Below are 23,111 nucleotides of genomic sequence, written 5' to 3' on the forward strand. Positions count from 1 at the left end.
AACCGCCCAGAAGAGAACCACCCAGAAGAGAACCACCCAGAAAAGAACCGCACAGAAAAGAACCGCCCAGAAGAGAACCACCCAGAAGAGAACCACCCAGAAGAGAACCACCCAGAAGAGAACCACCCAGAAAAGAACCGCCCAGAAGAGAACCACCCAGAAGAGAACCACCCAGAAAAGAACCGCACAGAAGAGAACCGCCCAGAAGAGAACCGCCCAGAAGAGAGGAGAATGATAATAGATGCCACTTCGCTTGTAAGGCCCTTACAGACGAAGCCTCATCTACTATGCAAGCATACTGTCAACACGGTAGTTTCTAAAGTTGAGTCTTGACATACATATATGGATGTCCTCGTGCGCCACCTCCCACTTCTGGTCGTATGGCAGGAGCTCAGCTTGCTCGTCGGCTGTACAGTCCCGGTTAAGCTGACAAATATTTCCTTTCTGAAACAAGTACAACTCATTTTGGCGGAAGGCCATGCGGAATTGTTTCTCCTTTTTGACTCGTTTGGAGAGTCTCATGACAACGATGATGAGGATAATGATACCTCCACAGGTGAAGGATATAATCAGCTGACCAGGTAAATTCAGGGACGAACCTGCAGAGTAAATGTCTTTTAAAAAACGGAATTATATCTGGAAACTAATTAAATAAATGAACATCTGTAATTGGTAAACAATTTGGTGCTTCCGTGGAAAACATTTACACGAAGACAGATGGTATGGCAAAGTTAGATTGTATAAGGTGTATATGACCTTCATTACAAGTTGAACAGGAATGGAGGATGATCATGAAAGGAGTTGGAAATGGGAAGAGTAGCTACTTGATACATATGCCAGAGCTAGTACACTGACTTTGCCTTTATTTCACCTAACTTTAATTCATGTGCAATTGATGTTCTCAGGGGGATTTGTAATATTGAAGGTTTTATTTAATGATGAACAGTAAACAAGTGTATGATGTTCTGTTCCCACATGTAGTTCCTAGAGTAAAGGAGACATATCCACTCTTTAACTGGAATTAATATGGACAAACCTTCATGTCAAATTTATTGCCCCCCAAAAACATGAATTATTGTATCACTATATTCATGAGACCTTCCCTACTAATGATAGGTATGATAGGTCGTTGATGTTGGGAATTAAGGAAAACAATAGGTGTGACCAATGTACTGAAATTGAGAATAATATCCATATATTTTATTTCTGTAAGCAGAAAGTTGTTCTTGTAAATTGGATTACAGACACTCTTAAAGCTTTATGTGGACCAAGCATTTGAGTGGATTTAATGAGGTTTTTAATGTTTCATATTGACATAAAATGCAAGAAAATTAAAAATACAATAATTATGGTACTTTCTGATTACATTTTTTGTGTGGATAGGCAGGCAGGCAGGAGGGTTACTCAGTGGACAGAATATTGAAGTTCTTGCGAGGCAGGATCAAGTATAACATTTGGGGTTTACGGCTCATGCTCTGTGATGATATGGAAAATTGGTTTACTGAGAATTATATAAACTATATATAAATCTAGTATTTTCCCTTGTAAATTGATGTAAATATGATCTTTATATTGTATATTATTTAATAAAGAAAAAATTACATAATATGAGAGAGAGACTGGCAGACAGAAAGCAGCTATGAGGAAATAATTTGATGAAAGTTGAACACCTGTGATGAACCTCTCCTTACTGACTGGATATTACCACATAACAGTACATAATTTACCAGGAAGGACATAGAGTTTCACGGTGGAATTGTCATGTTGGTCCCCCACGCGGGGCCTGGCCGTGCAGGTGTAGGTGTTCTTGTTGTCTTCTCCGCTCACTGACTCTATTCGAACCTCTCTCACAAAGGAAAATTTTGAAATCTCAATAATCGAGTTTCCTGTGAATATAAAAAGCAATCTTTATAATGAATTTGGTATACTAGTTGTAATTAGTACAAAAATCACGGCAAAATTATCAATATTGAAAATAATTTTATCGTTTCCATACCTCTGATCATAAACGGAAAACAATAATGTTAAGGTTAAAAAGAATACGAACTTTGTTGAATAAACATGGAGAGAGTGAGTGACAGTGGTGGTGGTAGCCCTGATCAACAGCATCTCCCCCCCCCACACACACACCGGGGGATCAAAGGTAAGAATATGACGAGGTCACAGTCAGTATGTATAACATTTACCAGTAGGCTGCGTAAAGCGAACATCGTATGTGAGAGCAAAGTTACTGGCCATTGGCGACTTCCATCACCGAAGAATACATTGGAAAATATGGAATCCTCAGGAAGGAGAAGAGACATGAATGGCAATCTTGTAGATACCGCGGAGATGAACTTCCCGACTCAACATATTAGAAAGGACACGAGAATAAGACCCGTTCATCCAGCCCGTCCTCCCGAGTTCCCACAATGGACCGAAAATGGTGTACTAAAACGCTCTAACCTTTCGACCACGTACAGAAAACGTTAATGTGTGTGAGCCAACTACTAGGTCAGAAGAGGGGAGGTGATAGAAAAAGACTAGTGTATGGCAAAGAGGACTTTAAAGAAGTCGGAGAATTCCTAGTGGGAAATACAGATCAAAGTTCACACAACCAACAGGACTTCGGCAAGAATGAGGTAAAAGAACTAGCCTTGTTCGAAAGAGACATACCTGAGACAAAATGGAGGAGCAAGATGGTTTTGAAAGGAAATGGAGAGAAGAGACCAATAGAGAACTACAGCACATATAAGAGAGAGAGGAACTAGTGTGAGAGTAAGAAGAGACGCAATATGAAAGTGACATTGTACAAGAGATAAGATCAAGCCAAACTTACACACAGCCACATGAGGAAACCGACGGTGAACGAACAGGTAATCACACTACACAAGAGCCTTTACAGTAAATATCACGGAAGCGTGTTTAGGCATAATGAAAGATTTCAGGAAATATTTATAATGGTTCCCATTGTCGGGAATATGAAACGTGTTAAGCTTACCGAAGTTCCCCCTAGGCCAAATTGCTGATATTTCCCAAGAGGCAACTCACAAACGTCACTAACTCCCTGGCACTTATTTACTTGCATCATATGAAAGGAAAACGTTGCTCAAATTCTCTGTTTACAGCGGGAACCGAACCTGGGGCCATTTAGCTGCAACCCAACTGTGCTGACCGCCGGAGGAATGGAGCCAGTCTAGTGAAAGACTAGAAGATCGCTACCATCGAATGGACTGCCAGAGATATGAGGGGCAATGTAATTCATTTATACAAGAAAGGAGACAGGAGCCACTGAAATACAGACAGCGCCATTATCGACCATTCCCTTGCCTCCTGGCTTGTGAGGAAAGACACGTGAAATACTTCAGAAATGGCGGCTTCTGAATTTCCAACAGTTTTTAGTTATTGTTTATACTGTGAGTGCGAGAAAATGTATGAGTATAATAAATAGTTGAGGGAGGAGAGAGGAGAGGAGAGGAGAGAGGAGGGAGGAGAGAGGAGAGGAGAGAGGAGAGAGGAGAGAGGAGAGGAGAGAGGAGAGGAGACGAGAGGAGGGAGGAGAGAGGAGAGGAGAGAGGAGAGAGGAGAGAGGAGAGGAGAGAGGAGAGGAGAGGAGAGGAGAGGAGAGGAGGGAGGAGAGAGGAGAGGAGAGAGGAGAGAGGAGAGAGGAGAGGAGAGAGGAGAGGAGAGGAGAGGAGGGAGGAGAGAGGAGAGGAGAGAGGAGAGAGGAGAGGAGAGAGGAGAGGAGAGAGGAGAGGAGAGGAGAGGAGAGGAGAGGAGAGGAGAGAGGAGAGAACACTCACGGTGAGGGGGTCCGGAGAGGGACACGTCCTGGTAAACAAACTTGGACCCGGCACACCTCACCACCAGGGACTCGCCCTCCGTAACTTCAATTGTTGCTTTGTTTAATATTGATGCGCATCTGTTTCCTTGCTCACGACAGAACACAAATTCTTCGTCCATGTCTGAAAAAAATATAATTGGTAAATAAATAAAATTTGTTACGAACAACACATTTTCAAGAAAATGTAAACTAAAAAGATAGTGGTTGTGTAGTCTCTTAACAAGCAGGATGAGTCATGAACTATGTATTGTTTGTTTACTTTCTTCTTTACGGGCTATTCATGCCCGTGCCATCTCTTGGGTGGCTTAATCTTCAATCAATCAATCAATTAGTCTACTTTCAAGTTTGTAACAATTCTAATGAGGCGTTCGTGAGATATCTACTGAAACATTGCAGACTAAACTTGGCAAGGAAGAAACATGCACCCACTAACACTTTATCCATACACTAAACATCTACAGCGTTCTTGTAGCCACTTGATAAGAGACGTCTTTAATAAAATTAGACTTGTAGATCGTTCACAAACCACTGAGACGAAGATCAAAGGTTGAGACAACTTTGCCGTTAATATTGCGACCAGAGCAGCTGAGGATTCCTGATACATTAGGCTTGAAGCTGGACAATGTTGAGCTCAGTATGTTTCCTGCCCCTGAAGTATGTCTCTCAACATCAGCACCAACACTCTGGAGAGAATGTCACAATTACAACTCAATATTTACTTTTTGCAACATTATGACATGACAATGACATTAAGGTTATGACATTACGACATTATGACAATTTATATAACGTATTATAATTTCAAAGTAAGATAATTATTGATATAGTTAACACTGAGACTGTTCTAGTCCCGGATTCAAGTTCCTGAACCATTGTCGATATATAGATTAAACTACGTAACTAGCTTATGAACTAAGCTTAAGCCTTGGTCATAACTTTATTAAAATAGCTTGTATATATTTTGCATACCATCGTTGTATAATTAATTATTTATAAGAGAGAGTTTTTGCTTATTCTAAGATGTTGCAGTAAGGAATGGGTATGCAAATTTAACAGTGAACATATGCTAGTGTTTTCATAATAACCAGACGTATGCTGGTTTGCAAGTAGGCTATTAACTGGAATGTTATTTTACATTATTACTAAAGGGAGTGTCCGGCGGTGCCCAGGTCTCTGTCCGTTTGTCTGTCCCGTTATCTCCCTGTACGAGGGAGTCTCCCTCACTCCCTCCCTATACCTCACAGTCTAAATCTCCCTCCCTATACCTCACAGTCAAACACCTTCATTGTAGGGAGGAAGGGAGAATGTTGTTTATTCATTCTAGTACCAACCAAATTAGTAGTACAATTGGCTACGTTCTCTATTCACAATCAAGGATCCAGGGTTCGATTACCAGACGTTACAAAAATGAGTTGGCATGTTTCCTTTCACCTAATGCCTCTGTTCACCTAGCAGTAAAATAGGTACCCGAGAGCTAGAGCAATATTCTCATGTATAGATCACGCAGACACTCACAGTAGCCATAGACAAATATATAAACAAAACGGAATGTATTAATATTATAGCATAAATTAGAATTAATGTAATGTAATGTTTACCTCAGGATCATACGTTTCCTGCGAACAATTATTGAGGCCCAGTTGACAAGGCTGAAAGGTCCAGTTTACATCAGGAAGAGGAAAGCCTTGGACGTCGCACTGCTCCTCTATCACACTCTCAGCTCTTACTCTGCGAGACGTATTACCTTTCGAAACAAGTCTTGGTTTACCTGTAAGAAAATTTTGCTTTACCGACAAGAATTCTTCGTGTAACTGAAATAAATCTTGATTTACATGTAATAAAGTTTGGTTTACTCTCAATAAAGCTTGCGTTACCCCACATTAAAGCTTGGCTTACATGTACAAAATCTTGGTTTACCGGCAAGAAATCTGGGTTTATATGTTAAAGTTGCGATAAAAAAAAATAGGCTAGGCTACATAAGAAGTGTAGACAAGAGGGTGCCCCACACAGACCAGTTCTCGCTAGACAGATGTCCTGTGAACACTACACACCACCACCCATTATAGCGAGGGAAGTATACATGTATTTAGAACAACACTTCACTGTTGTTCATATAACAACACAGCTGTACACCAGCCACAGCTGTAATGATTTTGTATAAATCACTTTTAAATAAAGCTTCTAAAATACGCTTCCAAATCTAAGGTTCATGACTAATATGAACCATTAACATGATCGTAATTTCCTTTCGGTGCGGAATAACACCGAAAGGATTATGTCATGCCGTGACATAACCTGTCATGGCATGACTCAAGTGACACTAACACCGTCCACTCACTCAACACACTCAGGAAGAAGTGTAAACTTTGCTTCACTGCGCCATCTCTGGTTGTCACCTGCAGGCTGTAGTTTCCGTAGTCATCGGCGCTGAGGCTCGAGAACCAGTAAAATACCTCTGCTCTTTCCTGGGAGAACTCCACAGTTACCTGGTAATTAAGGCAACCGGAGTTAATTTTGTATGGTGTGTGCTTATGATTAATGATCTGTCAATATCAACATTAATAAAAACAAAACTCACTCTGATGGCCCATAATCAGTACAGCGGCGGCCCTTGCTTCTTGAAGAGTCGGGGATCGATCCCCTAAGGTCCAAGTAGTTGGATACCGCGTACCCATCCTCAGGTAAGGTAGTCATTGTTGCATTATCACAATTATTTCGTTTTGAATAATTAATATAATAAAAAAAATTAATTAGTGTTTTACATCGTCATACATAATGCCTATTATTAATATAACGTAAGATAACCTAACTTAACTCAACCTTACTTAACATGTCCTAACCTAACCAAGCCTCACCTATCCTAATCTTCCCTAATCTCACCTAACCTTGCATAATATCTTACGTAAGTAGGGGCCAGGATACGGCGCCCTTCCCTACGTCCTTGTTAATACGATGGCGACACTTTCTCTTAAATATTTTACCCTTCAGCTGAAGGGTATCATGCAATCCCACAACCTTAATTATTCGAAAAAAATAGCAGTACAACTACTTCAATTGCCGAAGAGTAATTAAATTAAATTATAAGAAGATAGTAATGAATTTATTCTATAATTGGGTTGCAACAAATCCTAATACATGTATACTGTAATAGTCTAGCGCGTGCATGCTAACGTAGCCTAGTACCTCCACGCTAAGAGAGCCTCTAGTACCGCAGGTTAAGACAGCCTAGTACCTCCACGCTAAGAGAGCCTCTAGTACCGCAGGTTAAGACAGCCTAGTACCTCCACGCTAAGAGAGCCTCTAGTACCGCAGGTTAAGACAGCCTAGTACCTCCACGCTAAGAGAGCCTCTAGTACCGCAGGTTAAGGCAGCAAGAGTGTAATATATACCCGGTCTGTTTGCTGGACCTCTGAGCCATTCCAGTTCTGGAGGACAATGATAGGGTCGGGCGGGAACACGTGCAAGTTGGCTAAACCAAAAACATCTTCGCTCTCAATCGGGTTTAAAATAGATATTTCCTCCGTTAGATTGATGAATGGCGCCAGATGTTCTGTGGACCAAAAACAAAAATAATGACATTTAAAAAATATATTATATTATATGTGTTTAAAAACCTTTTGTGAAACCCCAAACATATCAAATAACGATAAAACTGTTTGTATAATTCAGTTTTGTTAAGTATATATTGATTGATTAAATGATTCATATATATTTTCATACGTAGCAGAGGTTAAATTTGGGATGAGTCTAATACAGAGAGCTCAAAATGCATAAGTAATATGTTTAAAGGGGTTCAAAATCATTTAACTTGAGTTATCATCAGGTAAAGGCCTGATGATATCTTTTACACATCAGGTCTGAGGGTGATGATTCGTTACCATATAGGATGGAGCAGGCGGGGCTGCCCATCCTATATGGAAACAGCTGAGTGGACAACGCTTCGGATTCGTTGTCCTGAGGTTCCGGGTTCGATCCCCGATGGAGGCGGAGACAAATGGGCAAAAAGTTTCTTTCACCCCGGGTGCTCCTGTTCACCTAGCAGTAAATAGGTACCTGGGAGTTAGACAGCTGCTACGGGCTACTTCCTGGTGGTGTGTACAACAAAAAAAGGAGGCCTGGTCGAGGACCGGGCCGCGGGGACGCTAAGTCATCTCAAGATAACCTCAAGGACCATATATACACTCACCCTGTACAGCGACCACTTGTGAGTCGGGACAGTTGTCGACGTAACAGGTGTAGTTTCCAGAGTCAGCGAGGCTAGCGTTCACCACCTCCAGAGTGCTTCTCTGGTCACGATTATCGATGTCATTTGTTACACGTACTCTCTGAAACAGACCACTTGCTCAGTCATCATTGGCAAAGTTTGCAACAACCAGTAAACAGGGGTGAATTAAAGGAGGGAATTATCAGGGGGGGAAAGCACCAAGCCACTACGACTATATAGCACTTGGAAGGGGTGCAGGATAAGGATTTGGGACGGGAGGGGAAAGGAACGGTACCCAACCACTTGAGGGACGGTCGGGGATTGAACACCGACCTCCATGAAGCAAGACCGTCGTTCTACCGTCCAAAACACAGTTAATACAATCAAGAGCCAATATAAAGCAACAACATATTATTCTAAGAAAGCTATTCAATAACGTATATTTTCATTATAATTTCCAAAGCCTAGTATTATGAGGGATAATATATACTGGCTTTACACTAAGCCTATATAAGCTGTCACACCCACTACTTTAGTCCTGAACCATGTTTAGGGCTAAAGTATGCTTGCTGGTTGTTCAGTGAGATATTGTGCTGACCTAAATGACCCTCTTGTGGGGTTGAGTCCTTAAACTATGGGTCAAGTGACCACATCCTCCCACAACACGGGACAAGTGAATGTTTAAGTGCGTTAACACACTCACAACTCCTACACACTTACAGTGGATCTGAAAACACTCACCTCACAAGCACTTGGCGGTACCGACCAATCAAATTCGATCCTGCTGGACGTTCTGACGATGCACTTGAGTGTGATGTTGTACCCGCGGACGAAGTACTGGTTCTCGGTTGCTTTGAGATTAGGATGTTTGTTGTGTTTACAGAGCCCTCGTCCCCCGCCGTCCGCGCCTGCCACATCAACACCGTCCAATACTCATCCCTCGCCTTGCATTCTCCATGCAAAACACCGCATGGTTATATAAATATCTAGATCCACCCAGATTCACGAAGCAGTTACGCAAGTATTTACGACCGTGAACATCTTTCCTCAATCTTGGACGGCTTTGGTTACATTTATTAAACAGTTTACCAATATGAAAACTTGCCAATCAACTGTCGTTATTGTTATAAACAGCCTCCTGGTGCTTCAGAGCTCATTAACTATTTAATAATTGTGAACAAAGCCGCCAAAGATTGAAAAAAGATGAACAGGTTCGTAAGTGCTTGCGTAACTGCTTTATAAATCCGGATACTGGACTACGATTCATCACACACACATTTACGTGTCCACTTACGAAACCTGTACATCTTTCCACTCATTCGTGGCCACTTCGATTTGTATTTATTAAACGGAGTATACGAGCCCCGATGTGCTGCGAGGTTGTCTGTTCCGATGGAACCCGTTCTCGCACTTTCTTACAGTCAATATTGACTTATTAAATAAGTGCATATGTGACATACTAATTTATTGTGAATATTTTAGTTTACCTTGAAAAGTTTCATAGAAAACACTGACCTTACCTAACCTTCTTAGTAGGTAAGGTAGTAGGTTAGGTAAGGTCGGTGTTTTCTATGAAGTTTTTCAAGGTAAACTAAAATAGTCACAATAAATAAGTATGTCACATATGCACGTATTTAATAAGTCAATATTGACTATACGAAAGTGCGAGAACAGGTTGGGCGATGGAAACCTCTGGGGCCGAGACCGGACTCGCAGCCATTCACACCTCGTTAACTGTTTCATAAATACAAATAAAGTCGCAACGATTAGTTGAGATACACAGGTGTCGTCAGTGAACACATAAGTGCATGATGAGTCTTGACTCTGAATAAGGATTCCTGCGCATGTGCGGGCCGAGTTAGGCTTAATGGCTGCACTCGGATATATATAGCATAAAATACATATGTAAAAATAAGACAAAAGTGGGGTGTGGCAAGCGAGGTATGGCAAGGGGTGTGGCAAGGGGTGTGGCAAGCGAGGTATGGCAAGCGAGGTATGGCAAGGGGTGTGGCAAGCGAGGTATGGCAAGGGGTGTGGCAAGCGAGGTATGGCAAGGGGTGTGGCAAGCGAGGTATGGCAAGGGGTGTGGCAAGCGAGGTATGGCAAGGGGTGTGGCAAGCGAGGTATGGCAAGGGGTGTGGCAAGCGAGGTATGGCAAGGGGTGTGGCAAGCGAGGTATGGCAAGGGGTGTGGCAAGCGAGGTATGGCAAGGGGTGTGGCAAGCGAGGTATGGCAAGGGGTGTGGCAAGCGAGGTATGGCAAGGGGTGTGGCAAGCGAGGTATGGCAAGGGGTGTGGCAAGCGAGGTATGGCAAGGGGTGTGGCAAGCGAAGTATGGCAAGGGGTATGGCAAGGGGTGTGGCAAGCGAGGTATGGCGAGGGGTGTGGCAAGCGAGATGTGGCAAGCGAGGTATGGCGAGGGGTGTGGCAAGCGAGATGTGGCAAGGGGTGTGGCAAGCGAGGTATGGCAAGGGGTGTGGCAAGCGAGGTATGGCAAGGGGTGTGGCAAGCGAGGTATGGCGAGGGGTGTGGCAAGCGAGATGTGGCAAGCGAGGTATGGCGAGGGGTGTGGCAAGCGAGATGTGGCGAGGGGTGTGGCAAGCGAGGTATGGCAAGGGGTGTGGCAAGCGAGGTATGGCAAGGGGTGTGGCAAGCGAGGTATGGCAAGGGGTGTGGCAAGCGAGGTATGGCAAGGGGTGTGGCAAGCGAAGTATGGCAAGGGGTATGGCAAGGGGTGTGGCAAGCGAGGTATGGCGAGGGGTGTGGCAAGCGAGATGTGGCAAGGGGTATGGCAAGCGAGGTATGGCAAGCGAGGTATGGCAAGGGGTGTGGCAGGCGAGGTGGAACAAGGAGTGTGGCAAGCGGGTTTTTGCTAGTAAGGTCACCATGCAGCTAGTCCTCTTAATTTACCCCAACGGTAGAAAATACAATGGTAACCTAACCAGAAACGCACAAACCCAACCCCCCACTTAACCTAACCTACCCATACATAGAAAACGGGGATATTTTTAAGCCGCAACTCTTCAAATTACTCTGTCATGTATACGATCTATCTTGAGGGTTATCCTGAGATGATTTCATGGCTTTAGTGTCTCCGCGGCCCGGTCCTCGACCAGGCCTCCACCCCCAGGAAGCAGCCCGTGACAGCTGACTAACTCACAGGTACCTATTTACTGGTTGGTAACAGGAGATCCAGGGTGAAAGAAACTCTGCCCATTGTTTCTCGCCGGCGCCCGGGATCGAACCCGGGACCACAGGATCACGCGTCCAGTGTTCTGTCCGCTCAGCCACCGGCTCCAACGATGGGTAAAGTTAGGGTACAAAGAGTGAGGCAGACGCCGCCAGGCCGCGGTGACCAGGTCGACGGCTCTGATCGCACAAGGACTTTCCACCTTAACTCCTGATTCCGGTCAAACTTTTCCCATTGCACCGGGTATTACCAATGGTCTTTAACTGGCACAGCACAAGTCTTGACTTACTCCTCAAGCTTCCAGTCTTTGACTGTCCACCAAACTGCATTCTTATTTCTGGCCTCAATTAATTAGATTAAGGATCTGCCCGAAACGCTGCGCTTATTAGTGGCTTTACAAGAATGTAATTATTATGCTATGTATCCTCACAATCCCAATGTGCCTTCTTATATATATATATATATATATATATATATATATATATATATATATATATATATATATATATATATATATATATATATATATATATATAAATAAAATAAATAAATAAATAATAATTATATGCATCCAATGCAATTAATTCCTAATCTGATGACTTCATTTTTGCACGCTTTCTGACGCTCAAGTTACAGTCTAGAGTTTTTTTAAATCTATTTCCAAGACTCATATATCATGCTAGCTTAGAGACGTAGCCATAACAACTATACTTAACGTTACCTTACAGAGCACTAACACAAGGAGTTTATTACACCTTGAGTTTACCTGAGTACCACTAACACTAGTGGCCTCGACGAAGACAAGAAGCTAGCGGCTTGTCGAAAGCCCCCCCCCCCCCCCACCCCTTTCCTTGATGACAAACCTTGGCACCGCTTCTACTTGATCTCGGCCGCACTATATAACATTTCCACTTACCCCTAGTGCTGCTGAGGGTGACCGTCGCGGCCCCATCAACCTGCTGTCTCGCTGTGCATTCATAGGGTCCGCTCTTCTCCGTCTCCACAGTTGTCAGCTCGAATCCCTTTCTTGGGTCGAATGGCGGAGGATCAGTCATCTTGAGATGGATGAGAGATGGATGTCAGTGACAGGAATATAAGAGCTTGAGAACAAATGTTGACCAGACCACACACTAGAAATTGAAGGGACGACGACGTTTCGGTCCGTCCTGGACCATTCTCAAGTCGATAGACAATCGACTTGAGAATGGTCCAGGACGGACCGAAACGTCGTCGTCCCTTCAATTTCTAGTGTGTGGTCTGGTCAACATACTTCAGCCACGTTATTGTGACTCATCGCCTGCATGAGAACAAATCATTAACTCATGCGAGACAGCTCCTATTTATACCCAACCAAGCTCAATCATATATTTATACTATAACAGAGAACGTCTGTCTTTTTCAAAGTTGGAGGCCGCATGCTTGGAGGTAGGTCTTACCCAAATTTGTAGGGGAAATGGTCTGGGGTATGGGAGGGACATAGGCTGGTCGCAGTAGACTTAAGTTATATAGTTTAAGATCTGGGAACACTCAGTGCTTAGGTTCGAACCCTCATCGGCGGGCCCTGTGGATTTGTTCGCTGATATATCACGATAATGTGACTTCTCTGTGTATTTAAGAAATATTATTAATTATTCACTCCATCCCGATTTTTCACAGATCTGTTCAAGTGTGAAACATTCGTTCAGATGTCCCAAGACTTTTCCGTCATCAGCGAAATGTTTTTCTTAAATACATAAATTGATTTCATTTCTTCATAGTACTATATTTTATGAAAGGGAAGAGGGGATAATCTGAGGGGGGATTGAGGGGGGAAAGGGGAAGAGAGGACGAGACGAAAGGTGGGAGGGGGAAAGATGGAGAAAGGTTGATATGGAAGGACGTGGGGGGGGGGGGGGAAAGATGGAGAAAGGTTGATATGGAAGGACGTGGGGGGGGGGGGGGGATGACAAAGGGGAAGTGTCAAATGGGGAACGGAAATGGTCGGGAGAGGAGAGGGTGAAGGGGTGGGGACAAAGAGTACGAGAAGAGGAGGAAGGCACCCGGGCACCGCTGGGTACCCCCAGAAGTCTAGAAGCCATTTCTGTGACTATATCTGAAGCTTACCCAGGTCGTCCTGCATCTTGATTCTTAAGTCTGTAAAACAATTTTTTTGTGGAACTGATGGCCGCAAATCTGAGCACAATTACTGGCCTTATAAACCATACAAATATTATATATATTACTATAATTAATGCAATCTGATCCTCTGTACATTTTATGAATCAAATATTATTATTATTATTATTATTATTATTATTATTATTATTATTATTATTATTATTATTATTATTATTATTATTATTATTATTATTATTATTATTATTATTATTATTATTGTAGATGTCTTCTGACAGTCCAGGAAGACACTGACCGATTATGCTTCGTTTTCCTGTTTTTGTCGTTGTTCATTCTCTGGTGTGTGACAAGCATGACACATGTGACAAGTGTGACAGATGGACTAGCGTGACAGGCGAGAGTGCAGACGAAGGAGAGAGCAGTTAGTGTACTGACCTGGACGCCGTCCTTATAGAGGCAGAGAGTGATGTTAGGGAGCGCGGGAAGGTGGATGAGCGGCGCCCCTCCTCCGCCAGTCAGCGTCGCGCTCTCCTCAGGCCCTCCATCTGTCCAGATTTAATAATAATAATAATAATTCCCGGTGTCAGGAACAGGTATTTTGAGATGATTTCGGGGCTTAGCATCCCCCGCGGCCCGGTCCTAGACCAGCCCTCCTTTTTTTGTTACACACCTGCAGGAAGTAGCCCGTAGGAGCTGTCTAACTCCCAGGTACCTATTTACTGCTAGGTAACAGAGCATCATGTTGAAAGAAACAATTTGGCCATTTGTCTCCGCCTCCACCGGGGATCGAACCCGGAACCTCAGGACTACAAATCCGAAGTGCTGTCCACTCAGCTGTCAGGCGCCTCGACAGTAACAACTTAGTACTGACGCCCTAGGCCAGTACTCAGTTGGAACTACTTACAATTCACTGGATGCAACCCACAACTGTCGCCATACTCCCGGCGACCTGATTAAGGAAACATGCCCAACCAGATTGATATTCTGCCCAACCAGATTTAATTCTGATAGAATTTACCTACTTAAAATTATCTGTTAGATTAAGGACCTGCGCGAGACGCTGCACGTACTAGTGGCTTTACAAGAGTGCAATTACTGTACTATGCTATGTATTCTCACAAACTTAATGTACCTTCTTGTATATAAATAAATAAATAAATAAATAAATAAATAAATAAATAAATATTGATTGTTGCCGCCGGAGACGGCTTGTTTATTGTGAACCCCATACTCATCCTGTGAGCGGTAGCGCAAAAAGGTATTATAGAAGGCACAAAAGGTCTTAATCAGACCTCAGTGGTGATAATTACACTAACAATTTCATCTGTCCTTCACACCTTATAATTACAGTGGCAGCTAGTTACAGAGAATGTTCTATTTCAAGAGCTATATATTTACAGTAAGTCATTATACATTAATGATAGGTCTTATCGCTAATACATATTTGAGCAATGGAGATATTACAGAGTCACAGGGGAAGCTGCTGTTACCAGTTCTGTCCCGTCCGAGGATCGAACCCAAAGATACCCGATTACGAGTCTAGAACATAGATCACTGTACCACAAGACTCATTTGTACATTTTTATGTATTACCCACCAAAAGCTGCTAACGTGCTATGATAAACTTAAAACAGGTGAAAACATGTATGAACATACACACATCAGTGCAGGTGTATACAATATTGGCGAGTTCTTACACAGCTATACACAAGGACACACACATACGACCACACACACAACTAGAGATTTGATTCTTGTGACCACAGGCGGCTACTTTATAGTGCACCCCATACTCATCCTGTGACCGGCAGCGCAAAAAATTATTGCAGAGGGCTCAACATGTCTTTATCAGACCTCGATGGAGATTATTACATTAAAAATGACAAGAGAGGTGTGTCCCTACCGTGGATGGTGAGATAGAGGGAGGCGTCGGGGCCGGAGCGGACCCAGGAGGCAGGGACAGTCGAGCAGTTGACGGGGACAGTCGAACAGTTGACGGGGCCATTGTAGATGGAGACAGTCGAGCAATTGACGGGACCGGCGTAGACGGAGACAGTCGAACAGTTGACGGGGCCATTGTAGATGGAGACAGTCAAGCAATTGACGGGGCCGGTGTAGACGGGGACAGTCGAGCAGTTGACGGGGCCGGTATCGACGGAGACAGTCGAGCAGTTGACGGGGCCGGTGTAGATGGAGACAGTCGAGCAGTTGACGGGGCCGGTGTCGACGGAGACCTCACCCTCTCTCACCTGACCAAACACAACCTTAATTACTCTCGTGAACCTCTACCTCATTACGGACTCACTATAGAGCCCGTGCTACATGGACATATTTCGTTCAGAGTTGCTAAATCTAAAACAACAACTCTAACTCTTACCTCAATCACTATCACAGTAATAACCCAGCAAACAATTTTCGGTTGCCACAGCGTACCTGGAAAGTGGTTGAAAGCAGTGGCAACGTTTGTTTTCACGTAGTAGATACGTTATTGTGGAAAGTCGTAAATAGGTTGCCACAACTTACTGCACAATGTTGGCTAAACAAAATGTGAGATCTTGGGGTAACCTTAAATGTTGCATAAAACTAGTTTTCGTGATTGATGGATTATATAAAAATGTTGAAATATTATAAAAAAAAAAATGTTATGGTAATCTCCTGCTTAAGTAGAAGATCCTGTCTGTTCCCTTTCCTGCCCGCAACCTGTCCTCTTAAAAAGAACGTCGCTTTTGGCCGTTTACCCGTATGGACGTAATTTGAAAATGAAAAAAAATTGAAAATAAATTTGGGATTTTTTTTTCAACAACAGTAAGTTAAGGGTCCTCTAATAGATTAGGTGGGCAGGAAATTCTTATAAAGTTTCAAAACGTTATGAAAAACTTAAATTGAAAGTTCCTCTTCTAAGCTGTCCGAGGAGGGCCGGACGACTCAAACAGAAAACGGAACAGTACGTCACTTTTGTGAGTCGATTTCATTTCAAATTACGTCCAAATTTGGCCATAGTGCGCATACGAGCCAAAAGTGAAGTTATTTTTAATAGGACGGGTTGGGACAAGAGCAGGCTCACCTCATGGTACCAGTAGAGGACGCTGTCACCCTCACATACCAGGGTGAGGTTGGCTCCGGCGGGCACCACCACCTCCTCCATGCCCGTCGTCGCCCCCTTGAGGCTGGGTGCTCCCTGGTCCTCTGACTCCTGGCCTCCGACCACTCCACACCCTGCAGCAGGCAACACTCAACATTATTAATTAAATAAACAACTTCGTTTGGATCTATAGTTGTCATTGGCTGGTTTACAATCCTTTGTAAATGTGAGAATGGTCTTAAACACTAACACACAAATGATGTTCTGGCTCCTTGTGCATATATTGATAAATGTTGATGATTGGAATAATATTAGATAATGACTGATCTCATTTGGTTAGCATCATTATCTACCAGAGTAGATATTCTACCAGCGCATATATTCTACCAGATCACATAATATGCCAGAGTAAATATTATGACAATACATATTCTGATAGAGTATAGATATTCTACCATTGTACATATCCAGCCAGAATAAATCTAATAGAGTAGACGTCCAGGATTCATATCTCAAGTTTAAGTAATGACATCTTATGCTTTATCTTGGTCGTGTTAGACTGTATAGATGAAGTTGAGCGTCTCAGGTCTGGGCACCGGGCTGCAGCCTGGGTGTGTGTGCTGGCGGAGGTGGGCAGAGTGTGTTAGGTTTGGGCACCGTGCTGCTTGTATGAAATGGTATAAGAAGGGGGATATTAATCTCTCTCCTTCCTCTCTCTCTCTCCATTTATGGTAACCATAAACCCCTTCACCCATGTCTCGTAAGGTTAGATAATTCAATTGGCTCCAGATATGGCGCTGCTGAAAGCTGTTTGTTAATAAGTTAATGTAATTTGTGGTAACTCACCGTGGCAAAGCAGGAGCAGGAGCAAGAAGAGACAGCTGGCAGGCATGGTGGTGGTGGAAGGTCTCTGTCTGTCTGCAACGGTAAAGAAGTGGAATTGATATGTTGTTTCTCGGAAGACAGCCCCTTCACGCACGCGTGCACGCACACACAAATGGTTGTTAGAGTTTAACAAATGGTTGTTAGAGTTTAACAAATGGTTGTTAGAGTTTAACCCAAACAAATGTAATGTAATGAAGATAGGGGTAGGAAGCAGGAGACCAGATACAAGGTACCATTTGGGAGATGAAGTACTTCAGGAGTCAGAGAGAGAGAGAAAGACCTGAGGGTTGATATCACGCCAGACCTGTTCCCTGAAGCTCATATCAAGAGGATAACATCAGCGGTATATGCCAGGTTGGCTAACATAAGAAAGGCCTTTAGAAACTTGTGTAAGGAATCTTTCAGAACATTATATACCACATATGTCAGACCAATCCTGGAGTATGCGGCTCCAGCATGGAGTCCATATCTACTCAAGCATAGGACTAAACTGGAAAAGGTTCAAAGGTTTGCCACCAGACTAGTACCCGAGCTGAGAGGTATGAACTACGAGGAGAGACTACGGGAATTAAACCTCACTTCGTTAGAAGACAGAAGAGTTAGGGGGGGACATGATCACCACATTCAAGATTCTCAAGGGAATCGACAGGGTACATAAAGACAGGCTATTTAACACAAGGGGCACACGCACTAGGGGACACAGGTGGAAACTGAGTGCCCAAATGAGCCACAGAGATATTAGAAAGAACTTTTTTAGTGTCAGAGTGGTTGACAAATGGAATGCATTAGGAAGTGATGTGGTGGAGGCTGACTCCTTACACAGTTTCAAGTGTAGATATGATAGAGCCCAATAGACTCAGGAACCTGTACACCTGTTGATTGACGGTTGAGAGGCGGGATCAAAGAGCCAGAGCTCAACCACCGCAAGTACAATTAGGTGAGTACACACACACACACACACACACACACACACACACACACACACACACACACACACACACACACACACACACACACACACACACATTAGTTTCAAGGCGTTATATGACAAAGAGTGCTGGGTAGACGGGACACCACGAGCGTAGCTCTCATCCTGTAACTACACTTAGGTAATTACTCATACACACACACACACACACACACACACACACACACACACACACACACACACACACACACACACACACACACACACACACACACACACACACACACACACACAGGTCCTCGCAGCTGAGTGGGCCGCGTTCTGGGGTCGTAGTCATAAGGAACCGGATTCGATTGCTGATCGAGGCAGAAACAAATGAGAAGTTTCCTCCCCTCCTCTCTTTTCACCTAGTTGTAAATAGGTACCTGTTTACCGCTGCTATGGTACGGGCTCACTATAGGCCGTGCTACATGGACATTTCGTTCTGAGTAGCTAAATCTAAACAACAACAACAACAACAACATGGTTGCTGTTCTGGTCTGTATCCTGGGGATGTGGGAGTGTATGTTAGAGGAAAATATATGTAGCAGATATGATGAGAGGAAAAGAGGGTGTTAGTCAGCACATTAGACAACCGACAGTTAGAAAGGTGGGGTCCAAGAGCTAACAGCTCCATCATGCAGGTATAAATAGTAAATATACAGATACACTTAAAGTGACTGGAGAAAACAGCTATATATAGTCACCAATAGGAATAGATCCTGGCTATTAATCATGGTAGACTTCAACCATGACAAGATGGACTTGGAAAACAAAGAACCACCTAGAGGGCACAGATACATGGAGTGCTAAATTAGCAGAAGCGAGAATGATAACCTTTTTAAGATAAGATAAGATAAGATAAGATAAGCTAACAAGTCAGGAGCTCCACAAGAATAAGGAATACTGATAATCCAACTAGATTTAACCCGATATTGACACTAAGAGTGTTATACATAGGGAAGGACAACTTAGAAACTACCGGTAATGAGTAATTGCCAGTACTGCCACTTGAGCATCTGGTGACGTAGGAATTACCTCTCCAGGAAGATACCAAGAGGTAAGAAGTTGCTATAACAGTCTCCGTGGTGTAGTGGTAAGACGTTCTCCGTGGTGTAGTGGTAAGCCTGGCGTTCCGCGAGCGCTATGTCATGGGTTCGTATCCTGGCCGGGGAGGATTTACTGGGCGCAATTCCTTAACTGTAGCCTCTGTTTAACGCAACAGTAAAATGTGTACTTGGATGAAAAAACGATTCGTCATGGCAGGGGATCGTATTCCAGGGACCTGCCCGAAACGCTACGCGTGCTAGTGGCTGTACAAGAATGTAACAACTCTTGTATATATCTCAAAAAAAAAAATCTCAATAATGAAAGGAAAACTATGATGACACGAGAGTTTCACCGCGGGAAACAGAACTGAAGGATGACCACTCAAGACATGATGAACCACCTCACCCAGTTAAGTTTACTTCATTTATTGTGCACCTAATACCCGTCTTGTGGGCGGTAGTGGAAACGGTTACAGAGGCACATGAGAGAGAGAGAGAGAGAGAGAGAGAGAGAGAGAGAGAGAGAGAGAGAGAGAGAGAGAGAGAGAGAGAGAGAGAGAGAGAGAGAGAGAGAGAGAGAGAGAGAGAGAGAGAGAGAGAGAGAGAGAGAGAGAGAGAGAGAGAGAGAGAGAGAGAGAGAGAGAGAGAGAGAGGAGAGAGAGAGAGAGAGAGAGAGAGAGAGAGAGAGAGAGAGAGAGAGAGAGAGAGAGAGAGAGAGAGAGAGAGAGAGAGAGAGAGAGAGAGAGAGAGAGAGAGAGAGAGAGAGAGAGAGAGAGAGAGAGAGAGAGAGAGAGAGAGAGAGAGAGAGAGAGAGAGAGAGAGAGAGAGAGAGAGAGAGAGAGAGAGAGAGAGAGAGAGAGAGAGAGAGAGAGAGAGAGAGAGAGAGAGAGAGAGAGAGAGAGAGAGAGAGAGAGAGAGAGAGAGAGAGAGAGAGAGAGAGAGAGAGAGAGAGAGAGAGAGAGAGAGAGAGAGAGAGAGAGAGAGAGAGAGAGAGAGAGAGAGAGAGAGAGAGAGAGAGAGAGAGAGAGAGAGAGAGAGAGAGAGAGAGAGAGAGAGAGAGAGAGAGAGAGAGAGAGAGAGAGAGAGAGAGAGAGAGAGAGAGAGAGAGAGAGAGAGAGAGAGAGAGAGAGAGAGAGAGAGAGAGAGAGAGAGAGAGAGAGAGAGAGAGAGAGAGAGAGAGAGAGAGAGAGAGAGAGAGAGAGAGAGAGATTTAATGAGTAAATTTTCCTGTACGTGGTGTACAGTCCCAGGCGGCGTCCGACCACGGCGTCCTGACCACGGTGAGCCCTGAGGGCGGCCACCACACTCTCCAGCACAGTACAGTGCGGCAGCTCAGATGTCTTCTTCACAGTGCACAGGAGCAGATCAGGCATCTTCACGGTACACAGTATAAAGGAGATCAGATGTCCCCCGCACGGTACACAGTGTACAGATCAGACGTCCCCAGCACGGTACACAGTGTACAGATCAGACGTCCCCAGCACGGTACACAGTGTACAGATCAGACGTCCCCAGCACGGTACACAGTGTACAGATCAGATGTCCCCCGCACGGTACACAGTGTACAGATCAGACGTCCCCAGCACGGTACATAGTACACAAACAAATCCCATTAACGTGATGTATCATGAAACAACAAATCAGTTGGAGCCTTGAAGATTCGAATCTGCACACTGCTGGGATTATACTCCATTCGAATCCTCCTTATGGCGCCTAGTGATTTATGCAGTGATACAACACCTTATTTACGTGATTTATTTGTGCATTTGAGGTAAATGTATCCTGGCAGAACCCCTGGACGACAGCCAGACTGTACACGGGTTTTTATTTCAACCCCCTTTAATTGGGATTTTATTTTTTTGTCATTATGATATAATGACAAAAAAATTAAACCCCAGAGACAGAGTTTTGAAGGCTGAAGGTCTAACCTAAATCAAACATGTTTTATAATGAGTTTAAATATATAAAAAGTTGTAGAAACTATACAAAATATACTTAGGATAATTGTTTATTTGTCAAATATCACTATCATGTGATGAATACTATGTTGTGGTATTTTTTCTAAAAAAAAAAAATTTTGCATGCACTGCATAATTACATACATGCATTCATACAATAAAAAAAGATAATAGCATATGCTGGAACCAAATTAACTTACTTGGGAGACTAAAGGAAGTAGCCTATGTATTATTTATAACTATTTTTCAAACATTTCCCGCGATAAGGCGCTGGAGGTGAGGCTAGACGGACGATAATGCTCAAAAGCAGAGCTTCTTTTTTTTCCTGCCCGAAGCAGAATGTCTGACCAGTTTATATATACTCAGGGGCTCGATTAGCTCTCAGCAGAGCCCTGAGACTATGTTCTTAGAGGGGTAATTGAGCTCGCAATAGAGCCCCTCACGCAAGTCGCCACCACCCGCACGCGCACACTGACACAGCTACACTAAAGCAGGATGGAAAATGATAACAAAGTTACTGGGTGAAAATACCAAGGATATGAGTATTTTTGCCTCTGAACATTGTCGGAATATATATGCTGTCACCGCCTCGCCTGTCAAACTAACAGTCCATGGTTCAGCTTTACAGACAACAGCTCCTCATACATTACTGTGAAGATAACAGACCATCACTTATGGTGGTGGAGAGATAACAGACCATGACTCATGGTGGTGGTGGTGGAGAGATAACAGTCCATGACTCATAGTGGTGGAGAGATAACAGACCATGACTCATGGTGGTGGTGGTGGAGAGATAACAGTCCATGACTCATAGTGGTGGAGAGATAACAGACCATGACTCATAGTGGTGGAGAGATAACAGACCATGACTCATGGTGGTGGTGGAGAGATAACAGACTATGACTCATGGTGGTGGAGAGATAACAGACCATGACTCATAGTGGTGGAGAGATAACAGACCATGACTCATGGTGGTGGTGGAGAGATAACAGACCATGACTCATGGTGGTGGAGAGATAACAGACCATGACTCATAGTGGTGGAGAGATAACAGATCCTGACTCATACTGGTGGAGAGATAACAGACCATGACTCATGGTGGTGGAGTTGTGAAGTAGTGGTATTTAACTTTCTTCTGCAGAAGTCTCTATACATAGCACTATCAGAGCATTTAAAATCTACCAGCTGTGGTCAGTTGTCATGTGTGACACATGACAACATGTGTCACACATGGACTATGACTACAGGGAAAATTATAATAACAACAAATCTTTAAACTTCACCTCCACTATATAAAATGCCTTGTATAGTGACTTATGAGCCTCTTGTTGAAACACTTGGGATACAAGATCATTGATATGTATATGTATTTGTGTAAATGTATATATATGTACTGTACATGCGTATATAACATTAACAATTGTGTAACTAGCTTCAAATGATTGTCACTTGCTTAGCTCATTCATAACAAGCACCCAGGTAAATAAAAGTCATAATATAATACAATACAATAATATACTGGTGAGCTGAAGACATCCACCATACCATTATAGCATCTGAAACGACGTATTACGGGCTATTCATGCCCGTGCCACCTCTTGGGTGGCTTAATCTTTATCAATCGAAACAGTTGATGGCTTTACACCATCAACTGATTTAGAAATGGCAAATGAATTTAATAGTTTCTTTTCATCTGTTGGTGCTAACCTTGCCAGTAAAATCCCACAGACTCGGACACATATCAACAAATATCTCTCAGGCAGTTATCCAAACTCGCTTCTCCTTTCACCAGTCAGCCCGTCAGATGTTGTGTCCATCATACACTCACTAAAAACCAAA

The 23,111-nt window shown here is 43.5% G+C and overlaps 1 protein-coding gene across 2 annotated transcripts in view; it reads right to left on the bottom strand.

Annotated features, from left to right (window-relative positions):
• The window catches only part of LOC123775024 (platelet-derived growth factor receptor alpha), a 48,440-nt gene extending 26,680 nt beyond the window's left edge, over positions 1 to 21,760 (bottom strand). For both annotated transcript variants that reach the window (XR_011226038.1, XM_069319390.1), the window contains exons 1-15: positions 21,473 to 21,760; positions 17,260 to 17,331; positions 16,396 to 16,547; positions 15,235 to 15,580; positions 13,767 to 13,876; positions 12,133 to 12,271; positions 8,769 to 8,935; positions 8,010 to 8,148; positions 7,213 to 7,373; positions 6,162 to 6,309; positions 5,422 to 5,591; positions 4,350 to 4,506; positions 3,783 to 3,944; positions 1,728 to 1,886; positions 339 to 599 (exon numbers count right to left, since the gene is read on the bottom strand). Coding sequence is in view for 1 of the 2 variants with exons in the window: in XM_069319390.1 (XP_069175491.1) it covers positions 339 to 599; positions 1,728 to 1,886; positions 3,783 to 3,944; positions 4,350 to 4,506; positions 5,422 to 5,591; positions 6,162 to 6,309; positions 7,213 to 7,373; positions 8,010 to 8,148; positions 8,769 to 8,935; positions 12,133 to 12,271; positions 13,767 to 13,876; positions 15,235 to 15,580; positions 16,396 to 16,547; positions 17,260 to 17,305 (2,317 nt within the window). In the remaining variant the exon portion in view is untranslated. The remainder of the gene's footprint in view (positions 1 to 338; positions 600 to 1,727; positions 1,887 to 3,782; positions 3,945 to 4,349; positions 4,507 to 5,421; positions 5,592 to 6,161; positions 6,310 to 7,212; positions 7,374 to 8,009; positions 8,149 to 8,768; positions 8,936 to 12,132; positions 12,272 to 13,766; positions 13,877 to 15,234; positions 15,581 to 16,395; positions 16,548 to 17,259; positions 17,332 to 21,472) is intronic.
• Between the last annotated feature and the right edge of the window lie 1,351 nt (positions 21,761 to 23,111).

The sequence above is a fragment of the Procambarus clarkii genome, chromosome 92 (genome assembly GCF_040958095.1).
Source record: "Procambarus clarkii isolate CNS0578487 chromosome 92, FALCON_Pclarkii_2.0, whole genome shotgun sequence".
Lineage (NCBI taxonomy): Eukaryota > Metazoa > Arthropoda > Malacostraca > Decapoda > Cambaridae > Procambarus > Procambarus clarkii.